Here is a 23,056-nt window from a genome sequence, read left to right on the forward strand (position 1 = left end):
GTGTGTGTGTGTTGTGTTGTGTTCAGGGTGAATTGTTAAGGAATGTTTTGAGAAAAACACAACTCATCTCACACTATATTGTCTTTCACCTTCTTAGCTTGTGTATACTGTTTCACATCCCTTAGGTCCCCACAGCAGAACTTTTGTGCTAAGATGAAAAGTATTATAGTTATATCCTAAAAAAATTAAGCGAAGCATACTTTTGCATTGCTAGTCCATGTTGATAATCTCAGTGCCGCTGTTGTTAACATTTCAATAAACCCAGTGATACATCCCTCTCATTTGCGTCAGTCAGAAATGTTCATCAATGTGGAAGATCCCGTGTTTATCTTTATTTTACTTGACTTTGCAGGGTGAATTGTTAAGGAATGTTTTGAGAAAAACACAACTCATCTCACACTATATTGTCTTTCACCTTAGCTTGTAAAGTATACTGTTTCACATCCCTTAGGTCCCCACACCAGAACTTTTGTGCTAAGATGAAAAGTATTATAGTTATATCCTAAAAAAATTAAGCAAAGCGTACTTTTGCATTGCTAGTCAATGTTGATAATCTCGGTTCCGCTGTTGTTAACATTTCAATAAACGCAGTGATACATCCCTCTCATTTACGTCAGTCAGAAATGTTCATCAATGCGGAAGATCCCGTGTTTATCTTTATTTTACTTGACTTTGTGGGTAAATAGAAAAAATTGAGCAGCATGCTTTCTACATTAAAGACTCGCTGGGAAGGGAGGGCTCCACAGTGGATGTTGATTTAATGTGAGGAGTTCAAGGGAGTTTGATTTTCTAAAAAAATGATTGCTTCTAACTCCTGGATATTTATAGCCATTCAGTACCAGTTTGGCACCTATGGTCACTCTGAAGGCTGGTGAGTATGGCAGCAGCTTGCAGTACTACACATGGCTTAGGGTTTCATAAAATGGCTAGTATTTTATCACAGCTTTGGGCCAAGTGCTCGGAGGGTTGGGGTGGGAGTGAAAACCACCACCAAGAAATTGTGCAGCTGAACATAAAATGATTAAGTGCATAAATAATAGTTTCTACATCTGAGAGCTTCACCTGGACACTGATCTCTAGCTTGCTTTTTTCTTACAACTGCTAGAAAGGCATCCATAGTTAAAGCAGAGGTGACTCCTAGTAACTGGGCCAGAAGGAGATGTTGGGGGAAGTAGCAAGAGAGAGAGCCCTGGGTAGACTGTAAATGGTAGATGTGATTCACATTTTAAAACATTAATTATACCTGGTATTATGTTCAATATGACTTTTTTTGTAGTAAGAATTTCTTTGAAATAATTGATTTAAGTCATTACCATATGCCTCTATAGAATATGGAAATCTATAGCTTCTATAGCTATACGCAGACCTTCATTTTAAGTCTAAAACAAAAACTGATCCATTGCTTCTACTTCCAAAACAGGCAGTTTTACTGGCAGAGTTTGTTATATCTATTTTTATTTCAGTAGAATAGGCCAGATTTTCAGTAGAACATGTTTGAGTTCTATATCAGGAGAACAAAATTAGTTTCTACATGGCAGTGTAGAAACTAAGTTAAAGATAGTGGGGAATTATCAACAACAGAAAACAAACAATAAACAAAAAAATGAATGCTAGAGAGGAAAATTGTGGCAAGGTCAAAACCAAATTCACTCTTAATTGTATTGCAAGCATTCCGGTTTTCAACAATTTCAACAGACAAATAGTTCACTGGCTGGGTAGACTCTCCGGTAAGTCTAATGCTGTATCTTTCTGCAATTTGATTGAAAAAGAAATATCTGCGTAATAACTGAGTGCAAGGAAAATGTCTAGTGAGTTATTTGATGTACCAGGGATGAAAACCATTGCAAAGTCAACTTGCTGTTTCGGTTTTCCCTCTTTTGTTTAAATTGTTTTTATGTTCTGTTGACAAAACTTGTTTCTCTGGGTTAAGTACTCACTGATGTGTAGGGAGAAAACAGGTAAGTCATAAAATGCCTCTGAGCTTCTAGCTATAAAAAATATTGATTAGCCTAAACCTATCTGTAATGGCTTTAAATGTGGGCAAGAAAATAGAATTAGTAAGTCCTCTTGACATGTTAACTAACTAAGTAGATAAAAACGTTAGTTTAAACTTTCATATACTTCTGGTGGGAGTATAAATTGTACAGCTGCTTTGGAAAACTTTGGCAGAATCTACCAGGACTTAACATCTGCATAACCAATGGACCAGGAGCTCCAACTCCTGGTTATAATCTAAACAGAAACAAGTGCTTATGTCTATCAAATGACAAGTATGAGAATGTTCATGGCAGCTTTATTCATAACAGCTTCAAACTGGAACCAATCCAATTGTCCATCAACACTAGAATGGATAAGTCAACTGTGGAATATTCATAGAGGCCCAATGCACAAAATTTTTGCAAGAATAGGCCTTCCTTCCCCCTGCTATTGGCTTCCCTCTGGCACCCGGGACCTGGGCTTCCCTCCGGCCACAGGCAGGCACATGGAACCTGGACTTCTCTCCACCCGGCAGCAGGCACCCTGGACCCAGGCTTCCCTCGCAGCCCCGGCTTCGTCTGAAGGTTATCTGGAAGGACATCCAGAAGGAAGTCTGGTCTAATTAGCATATTACACTTTTATTATTATAGATATAGCTAGATATATATACATTTAGTAAATAATTTCAATATAAATGTAAATAAAAAGAAAAAATCACTTGTATATTGTACATTCATTTGTATTTGTATATTGTACATTCAATATTTACAACAAAAATTAATTTTAATAATCCATCCTAATGGATAAGGAACTAAGCTTTAGAATGCCAGCAGCAGCACAGATTTGAGTCACATCTGGACACACACACACAAAACAAAACAAAACAAAACAAAAAAACCTCCCTGTACTCCTGGCCCTAAATTATTAATGGTTTATGCATACTCATTGGCTCTCATACTTGGAAGAGATTTTCTATGTCATCTCATTCAATAACACATCTCAAACTTGTCTGCTGCCTTCCCTCTGGGTGGCCATTCTGTTTTTGTGAACAAAAGTCCCTTGGTGAGCAGAATATAGCTGTGACCTTCTAAGGCGGGCCTAACTGTCATCAGAAGCCCATCCCCTGGCAAAAATCTGTCCTCATCTATTCATTGGTTTCCTTGTAACCCTTGGTGTCTTGCAGTTAAGCCGACAAAGCACTGTGATGTTGCTGTTTTTTCTGACATCATACTTTATCTTGTATATGCACACTGAAAGCAGACATATTTTCAGAGATAATTGCCTTGGTAATTCTTTCCCCTTTTTAATTACCATTTTATGCTTATTTGTTTAATTAATAAGCGTATTTTCTGAGCAGAAATTATGTTTTATCTTATGCATCTTCTCAATAATTTTCCTTAGGGAAGAAATAGGATAATTGGGATATATCATTCTGCTTAGGCAGCTTCTCAGAATTCCTTCACTCTCCCCAAACTCTAGGGCTAAAGAAACTTGTTCTCCTAGCACTTAGCCCTTTCTGTTATCAATAGAAAGATTTATGAGTCCACAATCCATTCACTAATTCAAAACATACTTATCATCGTTTGTGTGCCAGCAGTGCTTTAGGGATACAGTGATAAGCAAAATCAGGTGTGATATCTACCTCCTTAGGGCTTTCACTCTATTAATATTAATTATTTACATAAGTAAATGTAAAGTTGCAAGTATAATGAGTTCTCTGAGAGAAAGGTACACAGTGTTATGAAAGCACAAAATGGGGAGTTATCAGTGTCAGAGAAGCCTTCCCTGGAGAAAGACTAAGCAGAGGAACAGTAAAAGTTCAAATAAGCTAGGAGAAAAGGAGAGGGATGTCACTTGAGGAAGAAGAGACAACATGAGCAAGCCCTTTTGGCAAGAAGGCAAAAGGAAACATGCCACATTCGAAGGACAGAAAAAAAGCCAGTGTGATGAGGTTGAGAAAGCGAAGAGCAATAGCAAATGGGATGAGCCTGGAGAGACAGAAAAGATTCAGACCATTCAGGGAGAAACATTAGCATTAATTTGGGGAATGTTTTGGGGACAGAGCAGCCTTCAAATGCTTGTAAAGAGCATTCCTTGGAAAGTAGCTGAACAAAAATACAAGAGAGAACAGATGGTGAGAAAGGACTGCTTCAATTAGTAATTTTGGAATGGAAATGTAACATCCAGGTCCAGCTTGTGATCTGGGGAAGAGGTGGAGTGGAAGTTCTTGTTGAGAATAACTAAGTCAAAGACCTGGCAGGCCAGGCGTTGGGTGGGTCATTTTTTGGATGCTGAAATCACCCAGGGATTATGGCAAACCTTGAGGTGGAGAAAACCATAACTCAGTGCCAGAGGCTTTGATGAATGTGGGGAAATGACCAGGGGGTCACAAATAGTTGAGAACTGACCATTGTTGCCATGGCTCTGCAGGAATTTGTATAATTTCTGGTGGGCATTACATCTTCTAAAGGTTAATGCTAATGACCATTGCAACTGAACATGATTACAGTATTTATTAGCTTTATATGGCCCTATAATTGTATGATTTAAGTGCTTCTTGGACATATCAAAAAGTTGGAGAAGAATTTTCAAGGCAAGATAATAAATAAAGAAAACTAAGGTGTAAGTCTAGAAAGGTCCCTCAGGATATAGAATGCGAGGCCAAGAGAAAGTTTACTCTGCAGGGGCTGGAGAAATCAGCAAAGGCTGCCATCGTTTGGTGGAAGCTTGTGGTCACTATAAGAAGAATCACTTGCCATAGGCATGCTAGATAGATTGCAGAAGGGGAGAAAACCGGAAGGAGCACAATTAGGATTTGGCTGCAGTTGTCAGGATGAGGCAGATCAGATAAGTCAGAAAAGAAGGTAAAGAAAGGGTGGTGTAAGATATTTCATAGGGCAATGCTTTGCGGACTCAGTTACCAACAGGAATGAGGGTCATATACTGTAGTGACTGGTAGAGAAGTAAAGCCATAGGCAGAAACTGCAGTCAGGAAGTGGTTCATTTGGCAGAAGAATGGTCGTTACATTTCTGCTTCTGGAGCACATCTAGGGGAGGTATCCAGCTGATGACAGATGCAAGTGGTAAACTCAGGGGGAAGGTGAACTGCAAAAGCCTCCTGTGCTCTAATCATAAATGCCCATCTTGGCCTCTTTGTTTTTCTTTGCAGCCCACAGGTACTCCTGCTTTCTTCCCCCTCCATTTCCCCTCATGCTTTTCATTAACTCCTTGCTGTTCTAAGCTTATATCTATTTTTTTTTAATTTATTGATTTGAGTGAGAAAGAGAAACATTGATTTGTTGTTCCCCTTATGCATTCATTGGTTGATTCTTGTCTGTGTCCTGACCGGAGATCGAACCTGCAACCTTGGTGTATTGGGATGATGCTCCAACCAACTGAGCTACCTGGTCAGAGCTTCATAAGCTTACTCCTCCTCTCTCCACCTATAGCCCCCTTCCCCAAACATTTTATTGTTTCCTAGAACCTCTCCCCCTTTCTTTCTTAGTTCTCTTTGCCTGTGTCCCCACATCCCTAATGCCCTTGGCATGCTTTATTGCTGTTACCTCTTGTCAGTTCTATCCTCCAGACTTTGGGCTTTACAGGACAGGGACTCTTTCAAAGGGTCTGTGATCTAGATTCCTCTGGTTTAATCATTTGTTTAATGGATTATGTAATTGATTAATTAATAGGTTTTTCTGATTTGAAGAGTTTTACATTCTAAATCCTCCATTTAAGGAAAATGAATGGGATGAAAGAATTCAAAACAAATCCACAATCCTAAATATCATAGATAAATTCACAAAGTTTCAAGAACTTATGCATATTTTTTGTATTACAGTGGTTCTGACTGTCATATCACAGTGCTTGAGTTGAGGTTGGCCCTTGATTATTTTGTCCCCTTTCCTAATGCACTCTCTAACAAAGCAGGCAGAAACCTAGTTAGAAGAGGAACATTTTTTCTCAGAAATAAGGAAAAACAACTTCTTTCGCACACATCTTCTCTAAAAGTCTACTGATATTTAAATTGTTAGTATAAACTGCTGCAATATGTATTTGCCTTCCAATAAAACTTTTTTTAAATTAATTATTATTTTTTTTATTTTTAATCCTCACCTAAGGATGTTTACTGATTTTAGAGAGAGAGAAAGGGAGAGAGAGTGGGAGAAAAACATCGATGTGAGAAAGGAACATTGATTGGTTGCTTCCCTTGCATGCCCAGACTTGGGATTGAACCTGCAGCCTAGATATGTGTCCTGACCAGGAATCAAACCCACAACCTTTTGGTGTACAGGACAATGCCCCAACCAACTAAGCCACCTGGCCAGGACAAAACTGGGTCTTTTACATCTCAGTTCTCTCCATTTCAGTAACACCTCGCTCTTTCTGCATCTGCACTGACAATGTCACAGGAGCCTCCCTGACTAGACCTCCTCAAGGACTTGTTGCTGCACCTGGCTAGAGCAGAGAGTAGAGGAAGCAGAAAGCTGGAGTGACATACATTTAATAAATGCTCCTAGAAAAAAGGAGCCAGGGGAGGTCAAACAGGTAGGAGGAAACATAGTAGAAGGCAGGGTTGAAATCCAGGAGGAGAATATGCAAATATAGAAGAGAAAGAAAGATTAATAGTTGTCAGAGTCTGGGGAGAGGGGAGATTGTGGAGTGACTGTTAATGTGGACTTTGGGGATGATGAAAATATTCTGGAATTAGTGGTGATGCTTATACATCTTTGTGGACATATTTTAAAAAATCACTGAGTTGTATGTTTAAAACATTAAAAAATAAACTTAAGGGAAATCCAGGGGTGAAGAGATTGGAACATGGAGAAGTAGTCAAGGCCATCTAATAGTGAAGCAGATGAAGACTGATTGAAAGCCTATGGGACTTTATGATTAGGAAGCCAGTGGGGAACTTAAAGGGAGTAGTTTCCACAGAATGGTCACTCCCATTTCTTCTCCTTTCTGCTACATAAATTGTAACTCAGATGGTTATTCCTTCACATACTTTTATCTGTTGGCAAAATGTCTGATGGTTCTACAAGTCCAGGAATGTGTTCATTGTGGGTGAGTTTGTGAAATTTTGATATGTGCTCATGCTCACTGGGAATTGTTATAAGTATGTCAGTCTTTCTGCCATTTTAAAACCAAAGCCATACAATAAAACCAGGTCAGCTCATGATGTCTTAATCTCAAACATAATTTCCAGTGGCCCTAAATGAAGCAGGCATTGCCTCCTTTGAATTCTGATGATAGCTTTCAATTGTATGGCTATTTGGCAAGGTGTCCTGTCTTCTGTCAGTTTATTGATGGAGTACTGTTAGCCTTGTGACCCTGGGTCAACCATGTGTATTCTCTGAACCATATTGGCTCAATTTATAAACTTAGAGTAATAAGAGAGTAATAAATCTTAATTTGAGCACCCCTTATGAGAAAATTATATAAAATGGCTTTGAAAACTATCAAGCAAATGTAAATAATGTTTAATTTATATATATATAATTGATTTCAGAGAGGAAGGGAGAGGGAGAGAGAGATAGAAACATCAATGATGAGAGGGAATCATTGATTGGCTGCCTCCTGCATGCTCCCCACTGGGGATCTAGCTCACAACCCTGACATGTGCCCTTGACCAGAATCAAACCCAGGACCCTTCAGTCCACAGGCCGACACTCTATCCACTGAGCCAAACCAGCTAGGGCATGTTTAATTGATGTTGTTGTCAAATTTGAGAGACTATTCAATTCTTTAGTGCTTTTGGCTTTATTTTGGTGTAGGACTAGTTCCTTTAATGCCTAGTTTGTAGGATCACAGGCCTTGAATCTGTGTGTGCCTTACTAAGGCCTGCCTGCCTTCTTCAGTACTAATTGGTTGAATTGACTACTGTTTAAACGAGAAAAATCCAGTATCATACTGATTGACTTCTGTGTTGCCTTCATCTTTTTTCTTTATTTCTTTATTCTGCTCTCTTCTTAGGTTTCCCGAACGAGCCTGCTGCAGTGATTGCCCTCAGCACCATTAAGGAATGGCTGGCCAAGAATCACCACGAGGTAGGGAGAACTACACAATCACTGAACATTCAAGGTGGTGTAATTTCCAAAAAGCACATAAATGTATTTTATAAATATCAAGTAGGCCTAGTCATTGAGCCAAAGCTAGATGATCGTACTTCATTCAGGTACCACGAGTAATTGAGTATTTTCTTGTAATTAACTTACTATAGGGATTACATTGATTGGTTTTGGTGGTGAAGAGGCAAAGGATTGCATTCACTTAGCAATGATCTTATTTTTATATCTTTCAATAGTATAGGTCTTGTATGTAAGAGAGAGAACAGGATGGATTTCATTAACAGGAAGAATGAGAGATTTTCCTTAGAAAGTTATGTTATCTTGGTTGACAGGAGATTCCTTGTATAGAGTAAAATTGTTGCATCCTGAGTTTTCTTTATACATAACTAATCTCTTCCATAAAGTAACTTCTGAGTGTGAGATTGGAGTGGACTTGGATTATTGATAGTTAAATAGTCTTGATCAGGATTTTTTATGAAACAAAATGCTTCCATCAGAGTATTCATCACACACCCTATTCTGCTTATTTATTAATATCTTTGGGATTTTTTGCAATGAACAGGAAAATTACTCAAGTAAACAAAGCAACACAATAAGTAGAGCACTGTGGAGGCTCAGATGTCAGAGGTTCAGAGGTTTGGCAATTAATAGCAAATAAGTTTCATACAATGAACAGTCTTGTGCATTTTCTTCTGATTTTGTTTTCCTTCTCAGATATTCAGATGAGTACTACAAAAAATGCTGTGCCATTTATGATGGACCATGAATTTAGTAGCTTTTTCCTTGGGTAATGGGTGGATTATTTGGAAATGTTTGGGTTTGGAAAGAAACTATTAGAGTTTCCTAATGAGAGATAACTCTTGGTGCCTTTGTGTGTTTAAAAAATACCAGTGTCATATTTTGCTAATGATAGTAATTTCAATATTTCTTAAACAATTATAGACATTGCTATCTCAAATAGAAGTGAAGACCAGATGGCAAAGCATATGCATTTTACCGCTTGCTCTTTAGTTTCCTCCTACTTTGAAAGGTATACATATGACAACTTCAATTTAGAGGATAATTTTAATAACCTCAAAGAAGCAGAATAAAGAATTCTGAAATAGCCAGTTTGCAAAACATATCTTTGACAAGTATCATTTTCATGACAATCTTTTTTTTTTAAATATATTTTATTGATTTTTTAGAGAGGAAGGAAGAGGGATAGAGAGTTAGAAACATCGATGAGAGAGAAACATCGAACAGCTGCCTCCTGCCCACCCCCTACTGGGGATGTGCCCGCAACCAAGGTACATGCCCTTGACCGGAATCAAACCTGGGACCCTCCAGTCCACAGGCCGATGCCCTATCCACTGAGCCAAACTGGTCAGGGCTTCATGACAATCTTATGAAAAATCTAGGATAGGTATTGTTTTTCTTATTCTCATCTAGAATCACAAAGTTAAATGACACACTCAAGCCTTTAGTGTCACAGAGACAAGAGCTTGACTCACCCCTCCTGACTCTCACAGTCATTCTTCCTTGGAATGCTCCTGAGGCAAGGGAAAGAAAGTTAAACCCTTTGAAAGCTAGTATTTTAAATATATCTCTTGATCATTATAAAGACTCCTCACCTGGACCATCTGTTTTGCAAAAATGTAGAGGGTTTCATGAGTAAAAGTTGATAAATGAGCTGGTGTATGGTGCAAATCCATTATTTCCTCTAAACTAATGGGATGCTCCCACTGATAGAAATTCACATATGTCATATTGGCATGTGATGGAAGTACACATAACCACACATAACATCAAGGAGGTGATAATGAAGAGCAAACATGTTGGTCATGTTTATACCTTATTGATGAGTTCTACTGATGGATTCCTTTTAGTTAACTATTCAGAAAGTTATTTTCCATAGACATTTGTTATCTCAGTACTTCTTACTTCATGGTTTTTGCTCTAATTTCTTTACTAACCTACTATGTAGTTGAGTCTGTTCTTTCACTTTCATATCCTTTTCTTGCTTATTTCTTGGGTCTATTGTAGAAAATGTAGATAATTTGAGTTGAGAAACACTGTTATTGCTATTGCAACTTTAAACACATGCCATGCTAATTCTCTTTTAGAAGGCTTACTGTTCCAATATGCATTGGCTAGCCCAGCTCACATGGCTCAGTGGTTGCACATCGACCTATGAACTAGGAGGTCATGGTTTGATTCCTGGTCAGGGCACATGCCTGGGTTGTGGGCTCAATCCCCATTGTGGGGTATGCAGGAGGAAGCCAATCAATGATTCTCTCTCATCATTAATGTTTCTTTCTCTCTATCCCTCTCCCTTCTTCTCTGAAATCAATAAAAATATGTTTAAAAATATACATTGGCTAATTTCAACAAGTTAGCTTGAACAATCAGGTTTTACTTTCATAAATGGTTTGTAAGTGGTAAGACATGGAAAAAGCTATACAAATTGATTAGCACTATTTTGATTTATCTTTTGCTCTGTTAACAAACAAACAAACACTGGTTAAGGATTTATGAAAGTATTACTTCTTACTCAGTTATCTCTTCATTAAAGTATTGTTTTGACATTCTGACTGTTTAAGTTATTTATTTACTTATTTACTTATTTATTTACTCATTTGATAAATATTTATTGAATTCCACTAAGCACAAGAAACTTTTCTAGATACAAAGTACATAACATGGAAAAACATAATTCTTTCTTTATGATGTTCATAGTCCAGAAAAAAGTGAAACATAAATTAAACAAATGAAAAAATAAGAAAGTTCCAATACTATAAGCAAAACAGGTAATTGGATAGTTAGTTATAGGGGTGTGTGGTTTTAGATAATGTAGAGACTACTCTGAGCATGTACTCTTGGAACAAAGATTTATATGATTCGAAGGAGCAAGCCAAGCCTCACAGAGATCTTGTAGTAGAACATTTCACATAGAGGTAACAAATAGAGAAAAACCTTGAGAGGAGAATGAGTTTGATACTGTTTGCAAGCAATGGTAAGAGAGATGGTGTAATTGAAGCAGAGAGATAAAATAATGACAGGAGATAAACTTGGGACAAATAGGTAGGGGTCATATCATAGAGTGTTGGAGTTTTTGGAGAGATTTTGATTTTTATTCTAAGTCCAGTTGGAATTTGTTAAGGGGTTGGGCAAGGAATGACATAATTGGATTTATCTTTAAAAAGACAAAAAGTCTGGCTACTTCCTGGAGAATGAGTAGATTTGTGAGATGTCAGTAGAAAAAGAAAGACTAAGAGGCTCCTGCAAAAAAATCTAGGCAAGAGATGACGGTCTTTGGAATACAGTGATGATAGAAGAGGAGGTGACAACTTTAAGTTTGTAATATATTTTGACAATAGAGTCAACAAGAGTTGGGGGTTATTTTAAGATAGGCTAGTTTATACTACAGTTACAAAAAAACATCCAAACCTAAGTGCCATAGAATATAGCAAAGGTTTAATTTTTGCTCACCCTATTTGTATATTTTGAGTCAGCAAAAGGCTCTAGCTTAGTCAGGAACCCAGGCTGACAGATATTCTACCATATGAAACATCCTCTATCACATGACAGGAAAAGATAGACAAAAGTAACAGCCCTTAAATGCTTCTACAAAGGATGATGCATATAACGTTCCCTCACATTTCATTATCCAGAGAAAGGCACGAAGGGGGCAGGGAAATGCAATCCTCTCATATGTTCAGAATAGAGGCAACTGGATATTGATAATTAGTAGTAACGTCTATCATAGTGGCAAGTCAAATGAGATACATGAAGAAAATAAAAGAGCAAAAAATGACCACTAGAGCCATGGCCAGGTGGCTCAGTGGCTTGGAGCATCACCCTATGCACCAAACAATTTTGGGTTTGATTCCAAGTCAGGGCTCATACCCAGGTTATAGGTTCCATACCCGATCGGGGAGTATATGGGAGACAACTGAATGATGTTTCTCACTCACATAAATGTTTCTATCTCTCTCCCTTCCTCTCTCTCTAAAATCAGTAAAAACATATCCTCAGGTGAGAATTTAAAAAAAAATGACCACCAGGATTTTGGCCTGTGCTCCTGGGTAAATTTTGGTGCATATTGAGAAACTTGGTAGGGGATCATATTTACATTTTTTAAAGAAAATAAGACATGTTACAGACAGTTAAGTCTAAGATAATATTAGATATATAATGAAGATTTCAAATAGAATGCTGGCTATTTGAGCCTGAAGATCAAGAAATATGTCAGAATCAAAGACGTAATAAAATTGGTCAGATTGTCATAAGTTTAACTTGGGTTTGGGTCTTAGTTTGAGAATTGTTGCAAGAACTAGAAATATACTCAACCTAAGTTATATAAAAGAAGCTATCATGCATAAATAAGCTATACGAAAAGTCTTGAAGGCCAAGAGTTGGAACTAGAGCAGGGTCTCACGCGTGACTGGAATTGCAAACAATAAATCCAAAGAGCATAGTAGTTCATTTTCATTCTCTCGAATTCTGTCTCATATCTCTGTTTCATCATCATTATTTTTTGCACATTGTCTTCCCTACTCATTCACTTGCTTAACATGTGCCTACCCATTCATGGGTCAGTCAGTTCTGCTTGAAGCAAGGTTGGGGTTTAGCTTGGTGAATGCAGTTGCATCTTCTGGGATTTTCAGCTGGTCAGGTCCTCTGAAATGTTCTTTTGAAAATATGGCGGACGCATGTAATATGACTCTCCTATCAGCCACCATACTTTCCTCACTCAGATGAGTGTATGATTCAATGGTACACATCTTCGTAATTGTTTACCATAAATAATAGTAATGTTTTGTGAATAGTGAGCCTTCACATTTTTCCATTTACTTATTTTCTGATTTTTTTAAACCCTCGGGAAATGGTACTTCTTTTCCTTTTTCCAAAACAATAGTTGATTTAATTCTATGTAAGTACACCAATGACCCCCATCTGGGGGGCTAGATATTTTCACATCCAGAGGTCTGACTGGAATACTTGGGCCAGAGAAATCACGTTTTTGTCATCCACCATCCATGTGTTTCCTTTGCCCAGAGTCTGAACTGTGAGGGGGCTGTTGTCACCACATATTTAAAGCTATACAGGGACTTGAGGGAGCCCAGCTGAACAAACAGTGCAGTTGGGTCTAATTGCAGTGGCTGCAGCAGAAGAGATGGAATAACCCTTTAATAAAAAATGGAAGGAGAATCCTCAAGAGGGTATATTTGGGGCACAAAAATGACTTAGCAGAACCAAAAGCTATAACGACTTGGGATTGAAAAGTTGCAAAACAAAAGAGTATATACACTAGTGAGAATTGAATTATTGGTCTGAGAAGACCAGAGAGATGACTTATCTTACAACATAGAACAGAAATACAAAGAGATGGAAATATGACTGTGGCAGAGAGACCCAGGGACCCAATATGAGGTAGGCAAGGAATGAAGGTTACCCACTGGCATTTTCGGCTACATTAAGAATGAAGAACATCTGAGTTTAGAAAATCAGAAGAATATCAGTTTGCTATAAAAAAAAAATGACAGCATGTGGCATGATAACCTTTCCCTAAGTTCCCATTTTTCTCAAGTAGAAACTTTATTACAGAGACAAGTGAACAAAATAAGGGGTTTTTATGGAAATGAGCAGCAGAAATGTGGCCCAGTCTCCTAACTTGAGGTAGCTGCTCTGTGTTATCGACTGCAGTTTTGTGCATTCCTCATTATTCATGCAGTCTAAAAATAGCATTTCTTGAGAAATAGTTATTTCCCCCCTCCACAGATCTGAGCCACCCCTTTCATATTTGGACGTTAGCCTAAGAAATGTTTGTATATGCCTGCTCTATTACTCTCTACACCAACTGACTCATCGCATGTAGCTATTTGTCTCTGAGGCATTGTACATAGTATCCGTAATGTTCTCTGTAGAAAGTGGAAGAAGAAAGGGATGTCTTTCACGCCTAAAAGCGATAGCCTGATATTGTGAGATGTTTTCCCAATGACAGAGGTCATGTTCAGTGATTTCAAAGACTACGAAGAAGCAAGCTTCTGAGGCACCTAGCACTTATGTTAAGCCTTCTGGGAACTCATCTTAAGGCAAGGTATCTCAGATGAAGATTCTGCGCTGGAAGGAAGATCGGTGGTTTCCAGGGTACTTTCAAATGTGAAATCCCTAAAGTGCTAATGGTGCCTCAGTTGTAGTGTGACAAAAACTTGACCTCCCCCTCCCTCCCACTCCAAGTATAAAGCAGTGGATAGGTGGGCAGAAGCACAGCATTCTGGAAAGCTCTGATTTAAGCTGTGGCTGTGTACAGCCATTCAGAGTAGAGGCTGTGGTTCACCAGAGACCAGGCCCCAGCTGCATCTTTGCAGATCTTTGAGGATGGCATTTCCCAAAAAAATTTCCCATTTAGTCACTCGATGGGAATTTCCTAATCTCTTCCCTCATGCCAACAGACCCACTGCCACAAGCAGACATCCTTGTTCCCGGGGGGAGGGAGGGGGAATAATTTAATGGAAGAGCCTCTTGTTCATCTTTGACTTGGATGAGGTACCTGCCTTGACTTGGATATCATTGACTGTGAGGAAACCAGCTCTGCATTTTTTAACCCCAAATCAGTTGTCTTCTAAGTAGGAAAAAGATGGAGGTTTTCTCTCACTGCATGCAAAATTGGGGCTTTTGTCTAACATGTAGTATTTTTAACTGTGCTTTTAGCACAAATAGATTATTGTTGAAAATGTTGAATGTCATCTTCTTGTCCTTTAAATTGTTTACTACGTGTCTTCTGAGGGACACAGGACTCCAGTGATATTGCTATTTGGCATGTTCAGTAGTGTGCCTACGGATGTGGCAGGGCGTAAAGAGATGCTGTGTGTATGTTGTGTTGTATTGAGACAGATATCCATCCATCTCTGCAATTTGTAACAAGCAAAAGTCCCAGACCTTACCCAGTACAGTCTAGGCCTCAAGGTCAACTGATGGTTGCCAGAGAACAAAATTAGTTTTGAGCTTTTCATTGGTGTTTTTTAAAAGTAAAGATATTGATTTGTGCAGTGTGGAAGCAGTAACACCGTCACCCTCCCCTGCCTTCCAACCTTCATATACACAATCCACAAAGTATTGCAAAAGGTGAACAGAATCCTTTACTCCAGAAAATAGAATTGGGAATCTACTCAAGAAATGCAAGTTCAGCTTTCTGAAAGGTTCATATGCTGTTCTCATGATAAGTTGACAAGATCAGGGAGGGAGAGAGTCACTTGTTTCTTCATTAAGGACCACAAAGGAAACTCTAGGTTTTGGTGCCAAGAGTATTTCTTCTCCTTCTTGGCAGAGGTCATTGAGCATATGCAGTGTTAAAAATTGTTGTCAGGTTTTTTTTCAGAATCACATTACGGATCACCAAAAAAACCCAGTGTGGGGCCTGCCTTATGTCTTTGACATGAAATGCCTTAGGATCTTTGTGGTTCTTAAAAGGGGGGCTTAAAGGAAACATAAAATGGTATATTTCTGATGGGAAAATTATATCCTTCACACCAAGTTTCAATTCCTGTGAATGATTTTTTACAGAAATGCAAAACACATACTGCATGGCCCCTCAGTTCCACACAACACAGGGGTGTGGTTAACATTCAGAGAACTGGGAGGAGAAAATGAAGTGCCCAGTGTTCTCTCTGGGGAATGTCTTTTTATGTCCTCAAATGTCATTTGAGAATCTATGCCAGCCTTAGTTTTTGGTGAAATATAAGGATAAAATATGTGTGTTTGATAAAATAAACTCCATCTTAAAATACTCACATTCTGTGCAGAACTGTGGTTATGGTAATAATCATCATCATTCTAATATGCTGCTATAAAAATGTATCCTTTGACTAGCACCAGCATGGTCTTCAGGTGGAAACCATGATGCTCATTGGCTGTGACATAATTGAGGAAAATTATTCCCAGACTTTACACATACACCATGTTTCTAGGGCTCTTCCAGAACCCTGATGACTTGTAAACAGTTTATGTTTTCTCTCTTCCTCCATCTCCCTTTCTTCTTTCCTTCCTTCCTTCCTTCCTTCCTTCCTTCCTTCCTTCCTTCCTTCCTTCCTTCCTTCCTTCCTTCCTTCCTTCCTTCCTTCCTTCCTTCCTTCCTTCCTTCCTTCCTTCCTTCCTTCCTTCCTTCCTTCCTTCCTTCCTTCCTTCCTTCCTTCCTTCCTTCCTTCCTTCCTTCCTTCCTTCCTTCCTTCCTTCCTTCCTTCCTTCCTTCCTTCCTTCCTTCCTTCCTTCCTTCCTTCCTTCCTTCCTTCCTTCCTTCCTTCCTTCCTTCCTTCCTTCCTTCCTTCCTTCCTTCCTTCCTTCCTTCCTTCCTTCCTTCCTTCCTTCCTTCCTTCCTTCCTTCCTTCCTTCCTTCCTTCCTTCCTTCCTTCCTTCCTTCCTTCCTTCCTTCCTTCCTTCCTTCCTTCCTTCCTTCCTTCCTTCCTTCCTTCCTTCCTTCCTTCCTTCCTTCCTTCCTTCCTTCCTTCCTTCCTTCCTTCCTTCCTTCCTTCCTTCCTTCCTTCCTTCCTTCCTTCCTTCCTTCCTTCCTTCCTTCCTTCCTTCCTTCCTTCCTTCCTTCCTTCCTTCCTTCCTTCCTTCCTTCCTTCCTTCCTTCCTTCCTTTGTTCCTTCTTTCCTTCCTTCTTTCTTCCCTTCCACCCTTACCTTCTCCTTTCCTCATACATTCCTCCCTCCTCTCCTTTTCCTTCCCACTCTTTGATGCACACACATTCACACACACATTCACACACACATTCACACACACATTCACACACACATTCACACACACATTCACACACACATTCACACACACATTCACACACACATTCACACACACATTCACACACACATTCACACACACATTCACACACACATTCACACACAGTAAAATTAGTTATTTGTTGTTGTTGTTGTTAATGCTCATGCAAAATTCAAATCTTGCGTGAATTTTGGGACACCCTATAGAAGCACAATGTATAGAATAATATAAATTTTGCCAGTTAGCCAGTGTGCCTAGGGTAGAGAGAGCTGTAATAAGATACTTTTTAGCCATTGAGTAAGGCTTCCCAAGCATCCTTTCCCCTAGTCTTACTCTGGGTGGAGAGCTCCTTAAAGTTTAATCTTTTTTTTTCTTCCTTCCAGTAAGGCATGTTTCGATAATGAAGGTCCCAGGGAGCTCTGGTGACACCAACCTACAATCCCATGTAATGTAGGGTGGCTTGTTTATTTCTGTGCTGAGGTATAGTCAACACATGTCCTCCTGTCCCAGCTGTTCTTAACCCAGAACAGTGCCCATTATGCCCCCCCTTGCTTTTAGATAAAGAGAATGAAGTATAGAGAGAGCTGGAAAATGTACTCTGTCTTGGTGGGGGGAAGAATTATGTTTAAATATATGTTGGTAATATGTATGTATATCACTAAGTCTGGGGATTCTAGAGAAGAGTTTTAGGAGATGCAGAGTACGTATGTGAAATCGCTAAAGGTAGAGAGGAAACCAATATTTTTCTGGTACCTATTGTGTCCCATGGCTTATGTTTGGGATATATACATTACATGTTTTTATAATACATGTTATCACTTTTTAACAAATGAAGGTAGATATTTTATCCTTAATTTTACAGATGTGATAGTTCAAGTTCAGGGAAAATAAAATTCTTAGGGTTAACTAGTTTGGCTTTGCATGTTCTTCTATAACACTGTTTCTGTGGCCAATGGCAATTAGAGAAAAAATGAATATCTTACCCAAATGTAGTCACTCAAAGTACATTGGTAGGCATGGAATCCAAAATTAGAACCTTTCCCTGGGACATTTTTGCAAACTGGAGTTAGGAAAGGAAAATTAGGGTTCACTTTGGCTGAGAAACTGAGAGATGTTGAGCTCAGAAGCTGCCAGCAGCCATGTTTCTTGCCATCTGGGGTGGGGGAGGTTGAGCTTTAGGGAAATATTTTGTGGAAAATGTTACTCATTGTTGGGTAATTGGCAGTCATAGAGCCCATTCTGCTGGCTTGAGTGAAGAATCAAAACTGAGGCAAAATATGGTATATTTTAGCAAAATAGAATGACCATCCATTTTTAGTTTTAACAACTCAAGCTAATAATTCTCAACTAAAGAGAAGGAAGGGCTGAGAATCATTTGTAGGGCTCCTCCCAAAGAGCTATATGCTTTGAATAATTCATTTTACCCCTTTCAGAGAACCTGCTCTATCAAACTGCTGCTTTTAATGGGAGTATTTCAGGACCTTCAACTATACTGGGTTGTAAAAGATATTTAGAGTCACTGTTATCAATCATAAAGTAGTAATATCTCTATAAAAAATTTGGTCTTTCAAAGCTTACTTTCCTTTAGGGCAGTGATGGCGAACCTATGACATGCGTGTCAGAGGTGACACGCGAACTCATTTTTTTGGTTGATTTTTCTTTGTTAAATGGCATTTAAATATATAAAATAAATATCAAAAATATACATCTTTGTTTTACTATGGTTGCAAATATAAAAAAAATTCTATATGTGACACGGCACCAGAGTTAAGTTAGGGTTTTTCAAAATGCTGACACACCGAGCTCAAGAGGTTCGCCATCACTGCTTTAGGGGGCAAGTCAAAAAGAGGTTTTGTTTACTTAGAGATGGCTATATCTTTCTCCTTCTTCACTAACCTGGAGTTAAGAAAAAGGTAAGTTTTAACAGAAGCCAGTACTAAATAGAAGCATAAGACATGTGTGTTTGAAAGAGGATGGATCACTTAACAAAGTATGGCTTTTAAGTCCATACTTAAGGTTATGGAACAGCTTTCAAGACTCCAGGATTGTGTCCATTAGGCCACAATATAACAGTAGCTTGAATCCTCCTCCATGCAACAAGAATGGGAATTATGACTTCTGGAATCTAGGTGGGAAAAGATATGTTGCCCTTCACCACTGGCAATTATTATCTCAAAGAGGAAGTTTAGTGTAAAGATTAGAACATTGGAACAAGAGTCAGAAAATTTGGGCTCTAATCAGATTCTTCCACATTCTTACATAACCTTAGACAATTAACTTCCTCTCTCTGGGCTCCTCATCTGTAAAATGGGGTTGGTAGACCATGTCTCTTCCAGTTCTACAACTCATTGCCATTGATGTTGTCTTCTGGAGCAACACCACTGATGCAGCCAACATCTTGTTTTTGCCCAGTCATCATAGCACAGTCACACCAACATGCATCTTTGTTTTTTCTGAGTCTCCAGGCTCTTCAACTGACATAATAAAGCATTTGTATATGCTGTCCAGATGCCTTTAAGAAGATCCCCAATTAAAAAATGTTATTGATTTTGTTATTATTATTTTTAATTGATTTCAGTGAGGAAAGGAGAGGAAGAGAGATAGAAACATCAATGATAAGAGAGAATCATTGATCGTCTGTCTCCTGCACACCCCACACTGGCAATCAAGCCTGCAACCTAGGCATGTGTCTGTGGCTGGAATTGAACCCGGGACCCTTCAGTCTGCAGGCCAACACTCTATCCACTGAGCCAAACCAGCCAGGGCAAAAATATTATTGATTTTAGAGAGAGGAAGTGGAGGATAGAGAGAGAGGAAAAACATTGATTGATTGCCTCCTGCAAGCACCCAACTGGGAATTGAACCCACAACCAGGGTATGTGCTCTGACCTGGGAATCAAACCTTTGGGTGTACAGGAAGATGCTCCAACCAACTGAGCTATGCTACCCAGGGCCTCGTTTTTTATATGTATATTTAGAATCAATACTAACAATCCTTATGTGGAAAGACCACCATGTTGCTTTTTTGTAAATGATCTGAATTATATGGTACTTTTAAAATAGCCAAACTTTAAAAGTCTTTATGTTATGAAAGCTGCTGATTATCTGAATGATGTGATATTTTTTATAAATAGAAAATAAACCTCTGAGCATGCGGTTGGCTCTACATCTGCCACAGAGGTAAAAACGACACTGAAAGGTCGTACTGAAGGACATTCTATACCATTTTCATTTACAGAAGCGTGTGCTGTCTTTCTTCTTTGGTAGGGGAGAAAAAGAGCCCTTTGCTTTGCCCTCCCCTTTAATTGACCAGGACTCATTTGCTGCTATGACTGAATAGAAAATCAGCAATCCTGCCACTGTCACCTAGCTCAAATCAGAGAAGAACAAAAATGGTTCTTTCTCATTCTATGGAATTAAATGATTTGCTTATGAGAGGAAATGTTCTCAGCTACGACTCTGTTTTAGAAGGAAATTGTGGCCACAGCTATAACCATCTCACTGTTTCTCCTTACACATTTAGACATAGAGGTGGCCTCTATAAAAAACAGGCCTCCTTTAATGATGACACCACTATCCACTATGTAAGTTAAACATGAGTAGGTCTGGCAAAACCATCATTTCTCCAATCTCTTGGCTTATCAACAGAAAGCATACTAGAAGAAAGCTCACACAACATCAGACTAGGCTAATGAATTTATGGTAAAAGCTGATTTTGAGGAGCTGGAGTATGAGCCCAGTGACCAGAGAACTTGCTAATATACCCTTCTCCATCATACAGTTCTTCTCAGTCCTATTCATGCACAGCTTAGAAGTCCCACCACACGGGAACTTGAGTGTATAGAAGTAAGCTTTAGTGTCTTCATTACATACCAGGGAGTCTTAACATTTAGTCGATTTGAATGAAGCAAGAATAGAAGGATATTGGAAGATTTACAGTTTCCTAAACCCATGTTGATTTCACGTTTCTAAAACCTGGTTATAATGAAGTGTTCACATTTGTGATCCCAAGTTTGAAGGCCTGGGGCAAGGAAGCGAGGGCTTCAGGTATATTCTGAACTACTGATCTTAGACTTGGTTCTGCAGCAAGAATTGTAACCGCTTGGCATGTGGCCTGCTGAGGATCCAGAAAGTGATGTTCAGTGGACAGGAGGTGCTACCTGTACATATAGCTTCTGCTATGGGCACTCTTTACAAAAAGACAGAGATAGGAAGAGAGTTATGTTTAAATGATATAATTTATTTTCAGTTTCACAATAAACCTTTTCATAAGACATACAAATTTGTTTTCTTCCATCTGTCCAAGTTCTCATATGCTTCTTAGCTTCTTTCTGCATTGATGTGATGCTAGCTCACAGACATTTTGTTTTTTAGTTGGTTCTCTGACATTGCTCCTAAAATATTAGCCAGAACTTCTTTGTTTAATGGCAACTTAAACTCCAGCAATCTCTTCTAAAACTGGAGGGGAACTGGGCTTTGTTGAAGTTATTGAGAGATGTGTCAGTTTCCAACATGGGGCTTTTTAAAAGAAATTTGAGAATAATTTTGCCAGTGTGAAATTTTTACTTTCTGTAGTGACTTTAGATACCTAAGAATAACTCAGCTGCATTTATTTTGCAACATAAACATTGGCTGTGTCTAACTAGCAGATCTTCCCTTGATCTGGGCTGTTTTTCCTGCCCTATTATAAACCAAATAGTTCCCCGAATGGCCTAGGAGTTGGTAAGCTTGTTGGAAGAACAATCTCCTGGGACTAAGGAGGTTCTGGGAAATGTTACCATCTTGTCACTAAAATACGGTGAAAATCACCTGGGAAATAATTAAATCAAACAACTGGGCTACCCCCTAAATCTACCAGATTGAAATATTTCAGAGGAACAGCAGCTTTTATTTTAAAACTAGAGGCCCAGTGCATGGGGTTCATGCACTGGTGGGGGGCAAGGCCTGTGGGGATCGGCCCGCTGTGGGAGTGCAGATCATCCAGGTCAGCTGAGCGTCTGTGCACCTGCTCTCTGAGCAGCTGCTCCCTGGTTCAGCATCTTCCATGGAGCCAGAGCACTCACCTCTCCAGCAGGATTCGTACACTGGTGGGGGGCAAGGCCTGCGGGGATCGGCCCGCTGTGGGAACGCAGATCATCCAGGTCAGTCGAGCGGCTGTGCACCTGCTCTCTGAGCAGCTGCTCCCTGGTCCAGCATCTTCATGAAGCCAGAGCACTCGCCTCTCCAGGGGACCCGGTCAGGGCTGGGCCTAGGGACAATAGCACTGAGAGGTAGCAGAGTAAGCCTCAGTCCCGTGGTGGCCACGAACCTACCTCCCAGCCTCCGGGGTCAGCTCTGCGAGCCCAGCAGCAGTGGTCCTTCATGGCCTGCAGGAATCTGGAGGAGGAAGCAGGAGGTGAGGAGGAGGCAGCAGGAAGCGAGGAGGAGGAGCCTGGGGCGAGGAGGCGAGGATCGCAGCCCAGTTTCCTGCCTGTCGGCCCGGGGTTTGCAGTGGGAGCAGCCACTCATTCTAATCAGCCAAGCAGTGCTCCCACTGTGGTAGCACACTGACCACCAGGGGGCAGCTCCTGCATTGAGCATCTGCCCCCTGGTGGTCAGTGCGCATCATAGCGACTGGTCTACCAGTAGTTCTGGTCATTCCTCCATTTGGTTGCTGAGCTTTTATTATATAGGACTAGAGGCCTGGTGCATGAAATTCGTGCACTGGGGGGGGAGGGTGCCTCAGCCCGGCCTGCACCCTCTTACAGTCCAGGACCCCTCAGGGGATGTTGTCCACCTGACTTAGGCCCCCGGGGACCGGGCCTAAGCCGACAGTTGGAAATCCCTCTCACAGTCCAGGACCCCTCACTCCTTACTGCCCGCCTGCTCACTGCTCCTTACCACTCAGCTCACTGCTCCTTAGCACTGCCATGGAGGCAGGAGAGGCTCCCACCACTGCCACTGCGCTCACCAGCGTGAGCCCTATCTTTCTGTGTAGTTGTCTGTAGACCAACTGATCTCTTCCTTCTCACTTAGGGCGAGCAGCATGTGAGGGCAGAGTGCATTGTTGTGGAACACAGAGGGCTGCCCGGAGCTGAGGGGAGTGGCTGGGCCCACGGGGTGAGAGGTGGACACAGAGAACACTATCTCACCCAATTGTGGGGCTGGCTGGCTGGCCTTCATCTGCCTGACCCCACGCAGGGAGGGACCGAGCAGGGTGTTGGCCTCTCCATTCTCCATCCTTCCATCTGTGACACCTGTCACCCTTGCCAGGC

The 23,056-nt window shown here is 40.1% G+C and overlaps 1 protein-coding gene across 3 annotated transcripts in view; it reads left to right on the plus strand.

Annotated features, from left to right (window-relative positions):
• MACROD2 (MACRO domain containing 2) overlaps positions 1-23,056 on the plus strand; it is a 1,947,520-nt gene that overhangs the window by 1,383,626 nt on the left and 540,838 nt on the right. For all 3 annotated transcript variants that reach the window (XM_014535040.1, XM_014535041.1, XM_014535042.1), the window contains exon 8: positions 7,948-8,021. In XM_014535040.1, coding sequence (XP_014390526.1) covers positions 7,948-8,021 — 74 coding nt within the window. The remainder of the gene's footprint in view (positions 1-7,947; positions 8,022-23,056) is intronic.

The sequence above is a fragment of the Myotis brandtii genome, unplaced genomic scaffold (genome assembly GCF_000412655.1).
Source record: "Myotis brandtii unplaced genomic scaffold, ASM41265v1 scaffold137, whole genome shotgun sequence".
Classification (NCBI taxonomy): Eukaryota; Metazoa; Chordata; class Mammalia; order Chiroptera; family Vespertilionidae; genus Myotis; species Myotis brandtii.